The sequence below is a fragment of the Triturus cristatus genome, chromosome 2_2 (assembly GCF_964204655.1).
Source record: "Triturus cristatus chromosome 2_2, aTriCri1.1, whole genome shotgun sequence".
Taxonomy (NCBI): Eukaryota; Metazoa; Chordata; class Amphibia; order Caudata; family Salamandridae; genus Triturus; species Triturus cristatus.
Genome location: NC_140582.1, coordinates 353,054,595 through 353,067,400, shown reverse-complemented (window position 1 = coordinate 353,067,400; position 12,806 = coordinate 353,054,595). Strand labels below are relative to the sequence as shown.

Here is a 12,806-nt window from a genome sequence, read left to right as displayed (position 1 = left end):
CAGACAAGCTTAGGTGAAGATGGGACATCCTTTTACCCTGCCTTCTGTTTGCTTACAGAGAGGTCCCACAAAAGGGGGTTGGCTACAGCCCTTTTGAGCTTTTGTTTGGGCATCCTGTAAGGGGACCCCTGTTTTTAGTAAGGGAAGGATGGGAGAGACCTCACAGACAACCCAAACTGGACATAGTGGATTATGTACTTGGCCTCCGCTGCAGGATGGCAGAGTATATGAAGAAGGTTTCTAAAAACCTTGAGGCAAGCCAAGAACTCCAAAAAGCTTGGCATGACCGAAAGGCTGTGCTGACTGTGTACCAGACAGGGCAGAAAGTGTGGGTGTTGGAGCCAGTGGCCCCAGCAGCACTCCAAGACAAATGGTCTGGACCCCACACTATTGTTGAGAAAAAGGGAGAAGTCACCTACTTGGTGGACCTTGGGACTCCCAGAAGCCCCCACAGGGTGCTTCATGTCAACAGATTGAAGGCATATGTTGACAGGGCAGACATGGGCTTACTCATGGCTACAGATGAGGGGCAGGAGGAAGAGAGTGACCCTCTGCCAGACCTGTTGACTCAGAACCTTGATGATGGCTCAGTTGATGGTGTGGTCTTTTCTGACAGCCTCACTGATCATCAGCAACAGGACTGCAGACAAGTTCTGCAGTCCTACAGACATATGTTCTCTCTGACCCCAAGTCAGACAAACTGGTGCACCCATGAGGTGGACACTGGTGACAGTCTGCCTGTGAAGAGTAAAATCTACAGGCAACCTGACCATGTCAGGGACTGCGTAAAAGTTGAGGTACAAAAGATGTTGGAGCTGGGAGTCATTGAACCTTCAGAGAGCCCTTGGGCTAGTCCTGTAGTTCTTGTGCCAAACCTCACACCCAAGATGGTAAGAGAGAGATGAGGTTTTGCGTGGATTACAGAGGTCTCAATGCTGTCACTAGGACAGATACCCACCCAATACCTAGGGCAGATGAGCTCATTGACAGATTGGCAGCTGCCAGGTTTTTGAGCACATTTGACCTGACAGCAGGCTACTGGCAAATCAGACTAGCTGAGAATGCAAAGGCCAAAACTGCTTTCTCGACCCCAGGAGGACATTATCAATTTGTGGTAATGCCCTTTGGTTTGAAGAATGCACCTGCCACTTTTCAAAGGTTGGTGAATCAAGTCCTTACAGGTCTGGATGACTACTGTGCAGCTTATCTTGATGATATTGCTGTCTTTAGCTCCACCTGGGAGGATCACCTGGTCCACCTGAGGAATGTTTTAGAGGCCCTGCAAAAGGCAGGCCTCACTATCAAGGCCACTAAGTGCCAGATAGGGCAGAGCAAGGTTGTATACCTGGGCCACCTAGTTGGTGGGGGTCAGGTTCAACCACTGGAGAGCAAGATCCAGACCATAAAGGACTGGACTCCTCCAACTACCCAGACTCAGGTCAGAGCTTTCTTGGGCCTGACTGGGTACTACAGAAAGTGTGTTAAGAACTATGGGTCCATTGTGACACCACTTAATGACTTGACCTCCAAGAAGATGCCAAAGAAAGTTCAGTGGACAGTAAGCTTTCAAAAAGCATTTGATGACCTGAAGCAGGCCATGTGCAGTGCACCTATTCTGAAAAGTCCAGACTACTCCAAAGAGTTCATAGTCCAGACAGATGCTTCTGAGTTGGGTGTGGGAGCTGTTCTTTCACAACTGAATATAGATGGTCAAGACCAGCCCATTGCTTTTATTAGTAGAAGGCTGACCCCTAGAGAGAAACGTTGGTCAGCTATTGAGAGGGAGGCCTTTGCTGTGGTTTGGGCCCTGAAGAAGCTGAGGCCATACTTGTTTGGCACTCACTTCAAGATTCAGACAGACCATAAGCCCCTCTTGTGGCTAAATCAGATGAAGGGTGAAAATCCCAAACTTCTTAGGTGGTCCATTTCCCTACAGGGGATGGACTTCATAGTGGAAAATAGACCTAGGACTGACCATGCCAATGCAGATGGACTCTCCAGATATTTCCACTTAGAACATGAAGACTCAACTGGTCAAGGTTAGTTTAATGTCCCTAAGTTTGGGGGGGGGGGGGGGGGTTGTGTAGGAGAGTAGGGTCTGCTTTCTATGTTCACACCCACTTTTTGCTTTTGCTTCACTGGTTTTCGACTTAGATGTGGCTGTGGGCCTGCCAATCAGACCCACAGCCCAGCTGTTCTCTCTCTAAATTCATACTATGTACTTTAGGTGCATAACCCAATTGGTAAGATTCACCTTATTGGCCCCTGTATAGTGTACCTTAGGTACCCAGGGCATAGGTGTACCCTAGGCCTGCCCGGGGCTGTAGCATGTATTAGCCACCCCTGGCCTGGCCTTCCATAATGACACAACTGGCTGATCACTCAGCTGGGGCAAGGTCGTGTAATCACCCCTTGCTTAGGTGTAGTATTCCTATACCTACCTTATATATAGACACATGTGTACCTATCGGCCACTCCTATGGCAGGCCTTAACAATCCTGGAGGCAGAGTGCTTGGTAATATGTGAGATGGTGCTCCAGCATGAGCTGAGCCTGTCTGCAGCTTTCGGAACCATGTCCTTATAGCTGTTCTATGATATAGCCTACCATATACTCTTAAAGTGCCTTATAATCTTAAACGGTTATGGTAACTATGGTTTGGCTTTATCAAAACATGTCGTGTAAGGTGTCTAACACTTTGGAATAATACCCCCATACCATTTCTGGTGATGAGGATATTATTCCTCCCTTCTAGAGGGAGAAGACATGTTGAAACCTACTTACCCGGTTAAAGTTAACCAGAGCCCCAGCATCACAGAATGGATGCTGCTGCCACAGACACAAGTCTGACCTCCTGCTGCTGGGAGTCCTTCCAGCGAGGGAGGCTTGGACAATAGGTTTTCTGCCTTGGGAGGTGCGAGCACCACCCCAGACAGGACTTAGTGTATTGGGGCAGGGAGGGATGAAAGAAACTAGACACTGCCTGGGGCACACAAGGTGTCCCATGCATAGTCCAGTTCAAACCGGCGCTGGGGCACTCCAGACCCAGCTCTGGCACGAAACTGGACAAAGGAAAGGGGGTGTAACCACTCCCCTTCCTGGTCTCACCCATAGGAGGGACCTTGCAGGAAGCCCAGCCCACTAGTTTAGTATATCAGTAGGTAGCTGAGCCCTGCAGAATTAGATTATCCTGAATCTGCAACTTGAACAGAAACTCTGGACCTTCGATATTCGACCTCAGGAAGAAGACTGAAGAATCTCCCTTGTGGCCAAGGAGTGACCACCCTGGGCAACCAGGCACCATCCAGCGACCACTGCTTGCTTTGCGACTGATCCTACGAGGGACGACTGCAGAGACTGACCAGCGCCGAGACTTCCAGACAGCTCTGAACCAGATCCACCTCTACAGCAAAGCTGAGACCCGTGGAGGCGACGAGGGACGTGGGACCGGCGACTTGGCAAAAGTGGCAAGTAACTGACTAGCGCGACTTCTGAGGCTTCCTCGAGGCTGTGCTTGGGGAATTGAGAAGCCCCCATCTCGAGCACCATCTGCAAAGAAGATCAGCTCCCCACACTTCTCGTGTTCTGCGTGGGGCCCTTCTGCACCTGAGTTGCTCGACGTGTTGTCCGGTTGCTGGCCCGTTGGCTAGTGACCTCTGCGACGACGAACCTTTGATTTCACCTTGCTGGTCCGGCTCCTCCAGACTGGCACTCGCTCCTCTGTGAAAGAGAAGCACCCCAGACCTTCCTGGTCTGCACCAGAAGCAAGTCCTCCATTCTGTGTGGGTTCCGCTTGCCAAGGCTTGTTGGGTCCTAACTCGACAGCGATGCCGCCGACAGCAAGAGCCTTCATGGGACAGCTCACCTCCTGGTCCTGGTCGTCCTCGACGCCTCCTGGTACCCGTGGCTGCTGCGACAAGCTTCACCTCTTCACCTGCATCTGCACGACATCGCCTGGTTCCTTCCCGGCTCCTGGCTGGTGACCTAGACTCTGTCCTGTAGGAGAGTAGGGTCTGCAATCCTATGATCACCCAGATTTTTGCGTTTGCTTCATTGGTTTACGACTTTCCCTGGCTGTGGGCCTGCCAATCAGACCCACAGCCTAGCCGTTCTCTCTCGAAATTAACACACATGTACATTAGGTGCATCCACTAATTGGAACTGGGCCGCCTTGTCAGTCCCTGTCTCAGCATACCACAGGTATCCAGGGCATCGGTGTACCCAGGGCCTACCAGGGGCTGCAGCATGTATTATGCCACCCCTGGATGGCCGCCCAAATCTGACACAACTGGCTGCACGACAGCTGGGGCAAAGTGGTGTAATCACCCGTTGCTGTAGGTGTAGTATTCCTACACCTAACCCTAAAATGGACACATGGATTCCTATCAGTCACTCCTATGGCAGGCCTTATCAATCTTGAAGGCAGAGTGCAGGGAATCATGTGGGACGGTGCTCTGGCGCGAGCTGAGCCCGTCGACGGCTTGCGGAACCAAGTCCTAATAGCCGTTCCATGGTGACGCGGGCCAACTACTTTAAAATGCATTATAATCCTTGCGGTTATTTGCTAACTTTGGCATCGCATCACCTACACATGTCGAGTAAGGTGTCATAAGAACTGGAATACGAACCCCTCGCCAGTCCTGGCGACGGGGTTAGCATTCCCCCCTTTTAGAGGGGCACGACATGGAAGTAACCTTGAACCCCGGTTAAAGTTGACTCAAGCCTCAGCATCACAAAATGGATGCTGCCACCAGACACAAGTCTGACCTCCTGCTGCTGGGAGACCTTCCAGCGAGGGGAGCTTGGACAAAGGGTTTCCTGTCGAGGGCGGTGTTAGCACCATCTCAGACAGGGTTTGTGTATCCCAGGTAGGCAGGGCTGAAAGGAAGGTGATTGCAAGTGGCACCCCGGTGCTCACTGTGCATAGCCCGGCTCAAACCAGTTTCGGGGGCAACCCTGCCCCTGAGCCGGGGCAAAGTCGGACAAAGGATAGGGGTGTCACCACCCCCCTCCTGGCCCCACCCATAGGTAGGACCTAGTCACGGGCCAGCCCCTTTTCTTAGAATAAAGGTAGGAGCGAGTCCCCTTCCCAAATTGGATAATTGGATAATCGGATAATTCTGAATCTTGAACTACTTTCCACGAAAGGAACTCTTGACTATTTCTGAAGACTCTCCCTTGTGGCTAAGGAGTAGCCACCCTGCACCAGCAGGCACCACCTAAGCGCTTGCGGTTTGCTGTAAGTCTCTCCTACGGATCAAGACTGCCCAGCTCGAAGAGACCCGGGTTCCCTGCCATCTCTGACCTCTTACCTACATCATCAGCCCAGCTGACAGTCGTAGGTGTGACGAGACCTGCGGGACCGGCCATCTTCAGAACCTGCACGACGCTTATCTAGCACGCCCACCGAGGGACCCTCGAGTGAGTACACCTAGGGTTTGAGAAGCCCTAACCCTGAGCAGCTCCAGCACCGAAGTCTGCCTCCCCAGCATCCACGAGATCTGCGTGGGGGCCCTTCCGCTCCTTGCTGTTCACCGCGTTGTCCGACCACTTGCCGACCGGCTTGTGGCCCTCTTCACGACGCACCACGATTGTTCCATCACTAGTCTGGTTGCTCCAGACTGGCTCTTGCTCCCCTTTAACAGAGGAGTACCACGGACCCTCCTGGTCCACTCCAGACGCCATCTTGACTCCACCGCGTAGGCTCGCCACTGCCAAGACCTGCTGCCCCACTCCTGGGCCCAGCATCATCGACAGCAGACACCTTCGTGGGACAGCTCGCCCTCCATCCTGGTCGCCGCCGCGCCTCCTGGTCCGAGGAACAGCCGAGTCCGACGCCATCCACTCACCTGGTCGAGGTGACTTCAGCCGGTACCCTCCTGGTGCCCACACGATCGCTGGCTAGCGGTTGAGAACTGAGTCCCCTCTGCTTTCAGGTTTCCTTCATACCCGATCCAGGCTTGGATCTCGCTGAACATCGTCACTGGTCGCCTGCCAGCAACTTCTTCTTTCAGGCTCCTGAGACTACAACGAGGACTCCCGACATCTTGCCGAACCTCCCGCAGCCGCAGCCTCGTGGCTAGGTAACTCGAGCATTTCGGTGCTCCATCGCAGGTTCGCTCTACAAGTGTCCAGTTCCTTTTTCGTTTAGTCCCACTGATCGGATCACTCCGGATCAGTAACTCCAGACTCTAACCATTCGCATTTCACTGATAGTGTAGATGGTTTCTCGTGCCCCTCGGGCATTTGTGTAAATTGTGCAACTGAAGTATTTTCGTAAGAGTTTTGTAGTGTGCTTAGCTCCCTGACTCATAAAGAGCCAGGGTAGTCTTGTTATAAATAAATATCCTTTATTTTCATAACAACTTGTGTGGTGTCCTTTCACGTGGTGTTCAAGGGGTAAATGTGGTGGTAAAACAGCTGGCTTAACACGCCCTCTAGAGTTTAGCCTAAGACTGCTCGTATCCACGCTACTAGGATAGCTGGTCTATAAGGTTGACTTACAACCAATCATCAATAAGGGTCGTTTGGAATGATACACAGTGATCACTAGAATAGTGAGCACTACATATCAGGCCAACTTCTCACATGTCCCTTCTGCTTGCAGGTATCCTTCCTTCTTGATTCCATCCTTGGGATCCACCGGACACTCTTCACTGACCGCCTGTCAGCAACTTTCCTTCAGGCATCCATAGGAGTCAACGACGAAACCCGACGCAAGTTCACACCTATGCACGCGCAGCCCGTGGGCTAGGTAACTTGAGTACTCCGGTGCTCACAAGGGTATTGACTATCCTAGGGTTTAGTTTCCAAGTCTCGAATTCCTAGCTATCCCAGAAGTGTCCTAAAACTGTTAATTTCTAATAACTACTATTTCCATCGACTTTTACACATTACGCATGAGTGTTTCCACTCTGCACCTAAATCCCGTGGGCCTCCCACTTCCTAACCTTTGGTAGTATAGTGTAGCCCCAGCGATTCCCTAGGCCTATCCTGTGTTTGTGACAGTGGTTCTTATACCACTTACTTAGTATATGGTTTGCGTGGCCCCTAGGGCCTAACTGTATTACTTACCTGTGTGACTTAATGTATGCTTAAATAAGACTGTGTTGTACTTACCTTGAATCTCATAAAGAGTGCTGAGGGTTTGACTAGAATAAATACATTCTATTTTTATATATATATCTGTTGTGGTGTCCTTTCATTTGGTATTCAAGGGATTACATATGGTATAACAGCTGGCTTCACATGCCATACAGAGTTTAGCCTAAGATTGCTCAACATCAGAACAAAAATGTGTATCTTTCAATAACTGTGCCAGCAGTTATTAACAGTATTTAGGTCATTGATTGTATTTCTGATAACTAACTAGATTGTCAGGGAGAAAAACAGGGAACTTTGTTATAACAAAACCTCAAAAAGTACCATATCTAGACTGTAGACACTTCAAGAGGCACAGGACAAAATGATCAGACTAGATCTATGTATACTCCAATTTCTTACAGGTAATACATACTATCACAGCTGTTCTACAAAACAGTAGGGAAGTACCACCACACAGCATCTATCTGCTTGATATTTACCTTAAGTTTATTCACAACGGTCTGGATTTGAGAGTTGAGCTTCAGATTGTCAGCTTTTAATCTTTCAAATGGCCGGGATAATGTAGATGAAAGAGAAGCATTCACAGCATCCATAAGTTCTTTTTGAGAGATGACCTCTTTGTGCTGGTCCTGGGAAAATCTATCCAGGTAGTTGGTGTACTCCATAAACATGCAGGAGAACTTCTCCAGAAGCACCTGTTTATAGCAAAAGTCACAGGTCATGAAATCCAGGACACAATAGCGTATTTTTCTGTCTCGAAGAGGAGATCAAAAGGAATGGCGGGGTAAGGGGAGATGAAACTTTGCAAAGCAAATTCATTCACTGAAATACTCTGTTCTTATTGGCTAATACTTGTTACTGTTGTAATAGCCAACCATTCCAGTGGGCACCAAAAGCCAACATTTAAATTCACTTATAACTATCAATTAAAGAATAACACTAAAAATTAGGACCCCCTGCTGATAATCGCGCCTCCAATTGCAGGGAAAATATAGAATGTAAAAAACGGCAATTGGCAATCTAAATTCTATATCACAATGAATGTTATATATATGAACATAACAGCCAAGCTACACAGGTTATTGATAAAACAAAATTACAGTTTAATAATGTATTGTAAAACTGTGATTCTTCTAATCAATAACCTAAGTAGCAATCCAAATTCTATATCACAATGAAAGTTATATATATGTGAACCTAAAGAACAAGTTACTTACCTTCGGTAACGATATATCTGTAAGAAACATTAGTTAGTTAGATTCCTTACCTTAGAATATCCCCAGGCGTCAGGCTGGATCCGGAAAGATATTTTGTCAGCAGTACCCTTGCGCGTCGGTAGGCGTCTTCTGCGACTCCGCATCCGTCGTCGGCGACGTGATCGCTGGGATGATGGAGTACTTAGACGCTGCCCTCGCGCGCTGACGTCAGTTCTGTACATAGCTTTCCGCGCCAGGAACGCAGAGCCAAGCAAGAAACCGACACTGGTGCCATGAAACTAGGGCCCTGAAAGGAATGACCTTAACCCTAGATATCAGTTCGCAGTACGGGGAGGATGGGTGGGGCGATAAGGAATCTAACTAACTAATGTTTCTTACAGATATATTGTTACCGAAGGTAAGTAACTTGTTCATCTGAAAGAAACACGTTAGTTAGATTCCTAACCTTAGAATAGATACCCCAGCAATACCAACCCTGGTGGTGGGTCTGCGAACCAAGATCACATCAGAAAGTCCTGGAGAACGCAACTGCCAAAGAAGCCGTCTCTCCGGACTTGGCTGTCCAGACAGTAATGTTTGGCAAACGTGTGCAGCAAGGCCACGCTGCTGCCTGACAAATGTCCTGCAGAGGGACTCCCCGTCCCAAGGCAGTAGTAGCCGCTGTGGTCCGAGTGGAATGGGGCCTCAGCCCCACAGGAGGATCCTTCTTGGCCAAGGAATAACACGCCTTAATGCACAAAACGACCCACCGAGAGATGGTCCGCTTGTGCACTTCCCGTCCCTTCTTAGCGCCCACGTAGCCAACGAAGAGTTGGTCATCCACCCAGAACTGTTTTGTGGGGTCCAGATAGAAGGGGAGCGTACGTTTTGGGTCCAGACGGTGGACCCTCTCTTCCTCTTTCGAGGGATGCGGATGCGGAAAGAAGGTGGCAATGTAACAGACTTTTTTGGAAGAAAAGAAGGACGAGTCCTTAGAACAACCTTGTCCAGATGGACAGAGAGGAAAGGAGGTGTAGAAGAAAGAGCCTGGAGCTCACTCACTCTTCTGGCAGAGGTGATGGCAACCAGGAAAGCAGTCTTGAGAGTCAGGAGACGAAGAGGACATTTATGGAGAGTCTCAAAAGGAGCGCACATCAGATAGGTTAACACCAGATTCAAGTCCCACTGAGGCATTACAAAGAGGACAGGAGGAAACATGTGAGTAATGCCTTTTAAGAATCTAGCGACAACAGGGGACTTGAAAAGAGAAGGCAGATCAGGAAGCCGTAAGAAGGCAGAGAGGGCAGCAAGATAACCTTTCAAGGTGCCCAGGGCAGAGCCCTGCCGGGCCAAAGAAAGAAGAAAGAGTAGAACCTCAGAAAGAGGGGTGGAAAGGGGATCCACAGCCTTTGCTGTGCACCATGCCACAAATTTGTTCCACCTGCAGGCTTATACTGTTTTAGTGGAGGGACGCCTGGCTACCAGAATTACATCACAGACTTCAGGAGGCAAGTCAAATGGACTCAACTGCCGCCGCTCAATCTCCACGCATGGAGGTGGACGCTGGACAGGTTCGGGTGGAGGACCGTCCCCTCCTGCTGCGACAGAAGGTCCTCCTGAAGAGGCAGTTGAATCGGGGGATCGATAGACAGACCGAGTAGCTCCGGATACCAGTATCTTCGTGCCACAAGGATGACGTGGGCCCGGTCGCGCCTGATCTTCTTCAGCACTCTGGGCAGAAGTGGTATAGGCGGAAAGGCGTATAACAGACCGCAACTCCACTTGCGACGAAAAGCATCTGCGAGTGAGTGCCGCCTTGGAAACTCCAACGCGCAGACCTGATGACATTGCGCGTTCTCTTCCGTGGCGAATAGATCTAACCAAGGCTCTCCCCATTGCCGAAAGAGGCCTTGCGCCACGTCCGAGTTCAGACGCCATTCGTGATCCATCATGCACCGGCGGCTGAGTTCGTCCGCTCTGGCATTCAGAGAGCCCGCCAGGTGTTGAACCACCAGGGTGATGCCCTGATGTTGCAGCCATTTCCAGAGGCGCAGAGCCTCCTGACAAAGGGTCCACGACCCCACCCCGCCTTGTTTGTTGCAATACCACATGGCGGTGGTGTTGTCCGTGAAAACCTGCACTACACTTCCCCGGACAGAGGGAAGGAATGCCTTCAGTGCAAGTCGGATAGCCCGCAGCTCCAGAAGGTTGATATGGAGCCGGGACTCCGGCAGAGGCCTCTGATCTCCGCCTCTCCCATGTGGCCCCCCCGTCCCAGGAGGGACACATCCGTCACTACTACGTGCTCCGGTTGGGGTACGGAGAGGGATCTGCCACTGACACAATCGCGGTCCATGAGCCACCACTGCAACTGTCTCGCAGTGCCCTCCGAGATCAGGACGTGGTCGTACAGGTTGCCCCGATGCTGGGCCCACTGAAACTTCAGGTCCCACTGCAGAGCCCGCATTTGCCATCTGGCGTGATGCACCAACAGGATGCAGAAGGCCATCAGACCCAGAAGCCGCAGCACCAACCTGACCGAAACCCGGGATAGAGGCCGAAAGATGGGAATCGGAGCCTGAATATCCCGGACCCGCTGTTCCGGAGGATAGGCCCGGAACTGCACCGAGTCCAGAAACGCTCCGATGAAGAGGAGCTTCTGGGAGGGACTCAGATGCGACTTGGGCACATTGATGGAGAACCCCAGCAGATGCAAGAGGTCGGCCGTAGTCTGGAGGTGGGAGACGACTGCCTGGGGCGAGCCCGCCTTCAGCAACCAGTCGTCGAGATAGGGAAAGACTGGAACCCCCAATATGCGCAGATGAGCTGCGACCACCACCATCACTTTCGTAACCACCCGAGGGGCACTGGTGAGGCCGAAGGGGAGCACGGTAAACTGAAAATGCTCTTGGCCCACCGTGAACTGCAGGTAACGCCGGTGGACTGGCAGGACGGGGATGTGGAAATAAGCGTCCTGCAAGTCCAACGCTACCATCCAGTCTCCAGGGTCTAGGGCAGCCAGAACCTGAGCTAAGGTGAGCATCTTGAACTTCTCCTTCCGGAGGAAGGCGTTGACGCTCCTGCGGTCCAAGATAGGGCGTAGGCCCCCTTTGCCCTTCTTGGGAACCAGAAAGTAGTGGGAATAACAACCACGACCTACTTCTGCACCAGGAACGCGCTTGATGGCCCCCTTGGCCAAGAGCGCTGTAACTTCCTTCTGCAGAAGTTGCAAGTGATCCCCCTAAAGTCGGTGGCACTGCGGTGTCATGGCTGTAGGTGTCGCCTCGATGGGGAGGGAGTAGCCCCTTCGGACGATTTGCAGCACCCACCTGTCCGATGTGATGGTGCGCCAGTGGAGCAGGTGATGGCGAACTCTGCCTCCCACTGGCGTGGAATGGGCCTGAAAGCTCGGACTAGGAGGGCTTTGAGGTGGATGCTGCTGGGGTAGATGTGGACAGACCGGCACGTTGTCCCCCTGTAATGCCTCGGCGGAATCCACGTCCGCGACCACGTGGAGGTTGGTTCCGCAGCCTGTGGCTAGTCAGACGTTAGGGGGCGCCCCTTCCTTCGCCACGAAAGGGACGAAAAGCAGAAGTTGGTGGGCGCGGGGCTAAAAGGCCCAAGGACTTGGCCGTAGCCCTGGAGTCCTTAAAGTGCTCCAGCGCACTATCCACTTTGTTGCCAAAAAGGCGACTACCATCGAAGGGCATGTTCATGAGGGTGCTCTGGACACCCCCGGAAAAACTTGTGGACCGCAACCAGGCATGGCGACGAAGCACCACCGTGGTCGACATTGCCCTGCCCAGCGAGTCCGTTGTGTCCAGTCCACATCGGATGGCATGCTGTTCCGCATCCCGCCCCTCAGCAAGAGCCTGGGCGAGTCGTGACCGGGCCTCCTCCTGACACTGGGGCAGCACGTCCTCCACCATATCCCACAGGGAGTGGGAGTAACGGTCCAAAAGACACGCGGTGTTGATAGACCGCAACCCCAAACTAAGAGATGAGAGCAGCTTCTTCCCAAACTGTTCTAGCCTTTTGGATTCCCGTTCAGGGGGAGCGGACAGGAAGGAGGTCTGGGAGGTAGAGGCCTGGATAACCAGGCTCTCGGGCGTGGGGTGTTGGGACAGAAAACTGGGGTCGCCCGGTGCAGGGTGGTGGCGCCGGGCCACGTTCCGGTCCACAGGAGGAACTGTGGAGGTCTTGGACCAGGTGCCCTTCAGAACGTCAATGTGTGCCTGATTGAACTGCAGCAGAGGCTCCAAGGAGCTTGCTGACGGTTGAAGCACTTCGGTGACGAAGTTCGCCCTCACGGCGACAGGAGGCAGTTCTAGCCAAAGGGCTTCGGCCGCCTTGCGCAGCACCACAGAAAATGCAGCACCTTCCTCTAAAGCCACGGTCGGAGGAGAGATGAAGCCAGTGTCAGGGGAGGTGTCAAGACCACTGGCATCCCCCAGCTCGTCTGCCAGTCCTGAGATAACTGGCCCTGCCGGGCCAGAGGGTCCTCAGA

The 12,806-nt window shown here is 51.9% G+C and overlaps 1 protein-coding gene across 2 annotated transcripts in view; it reads right to left on the bottom strand.

The window, feature by feature from the left end:
• Positions 1 to 12,806, bottom strand: part of CENPE (centromere protein E) — a 1,911,253-nt gene that overhangs the window by 523,248 nt on the left and 1,375,199 nt on the right. For both annotated transcript variants that reach the window (XM_085641421.1, XM_085641422.1), the window contains one exon: positions 7,583 to 7,798. In XM_085641421.1, the coding sequence (XP_085497547.1) occupies positions 7,583 to 7,798 (216 nt within the window). The remainder of the gene's footprint in view (positions 1 to 7,582; positions 7,799 to 12,806) is intronic.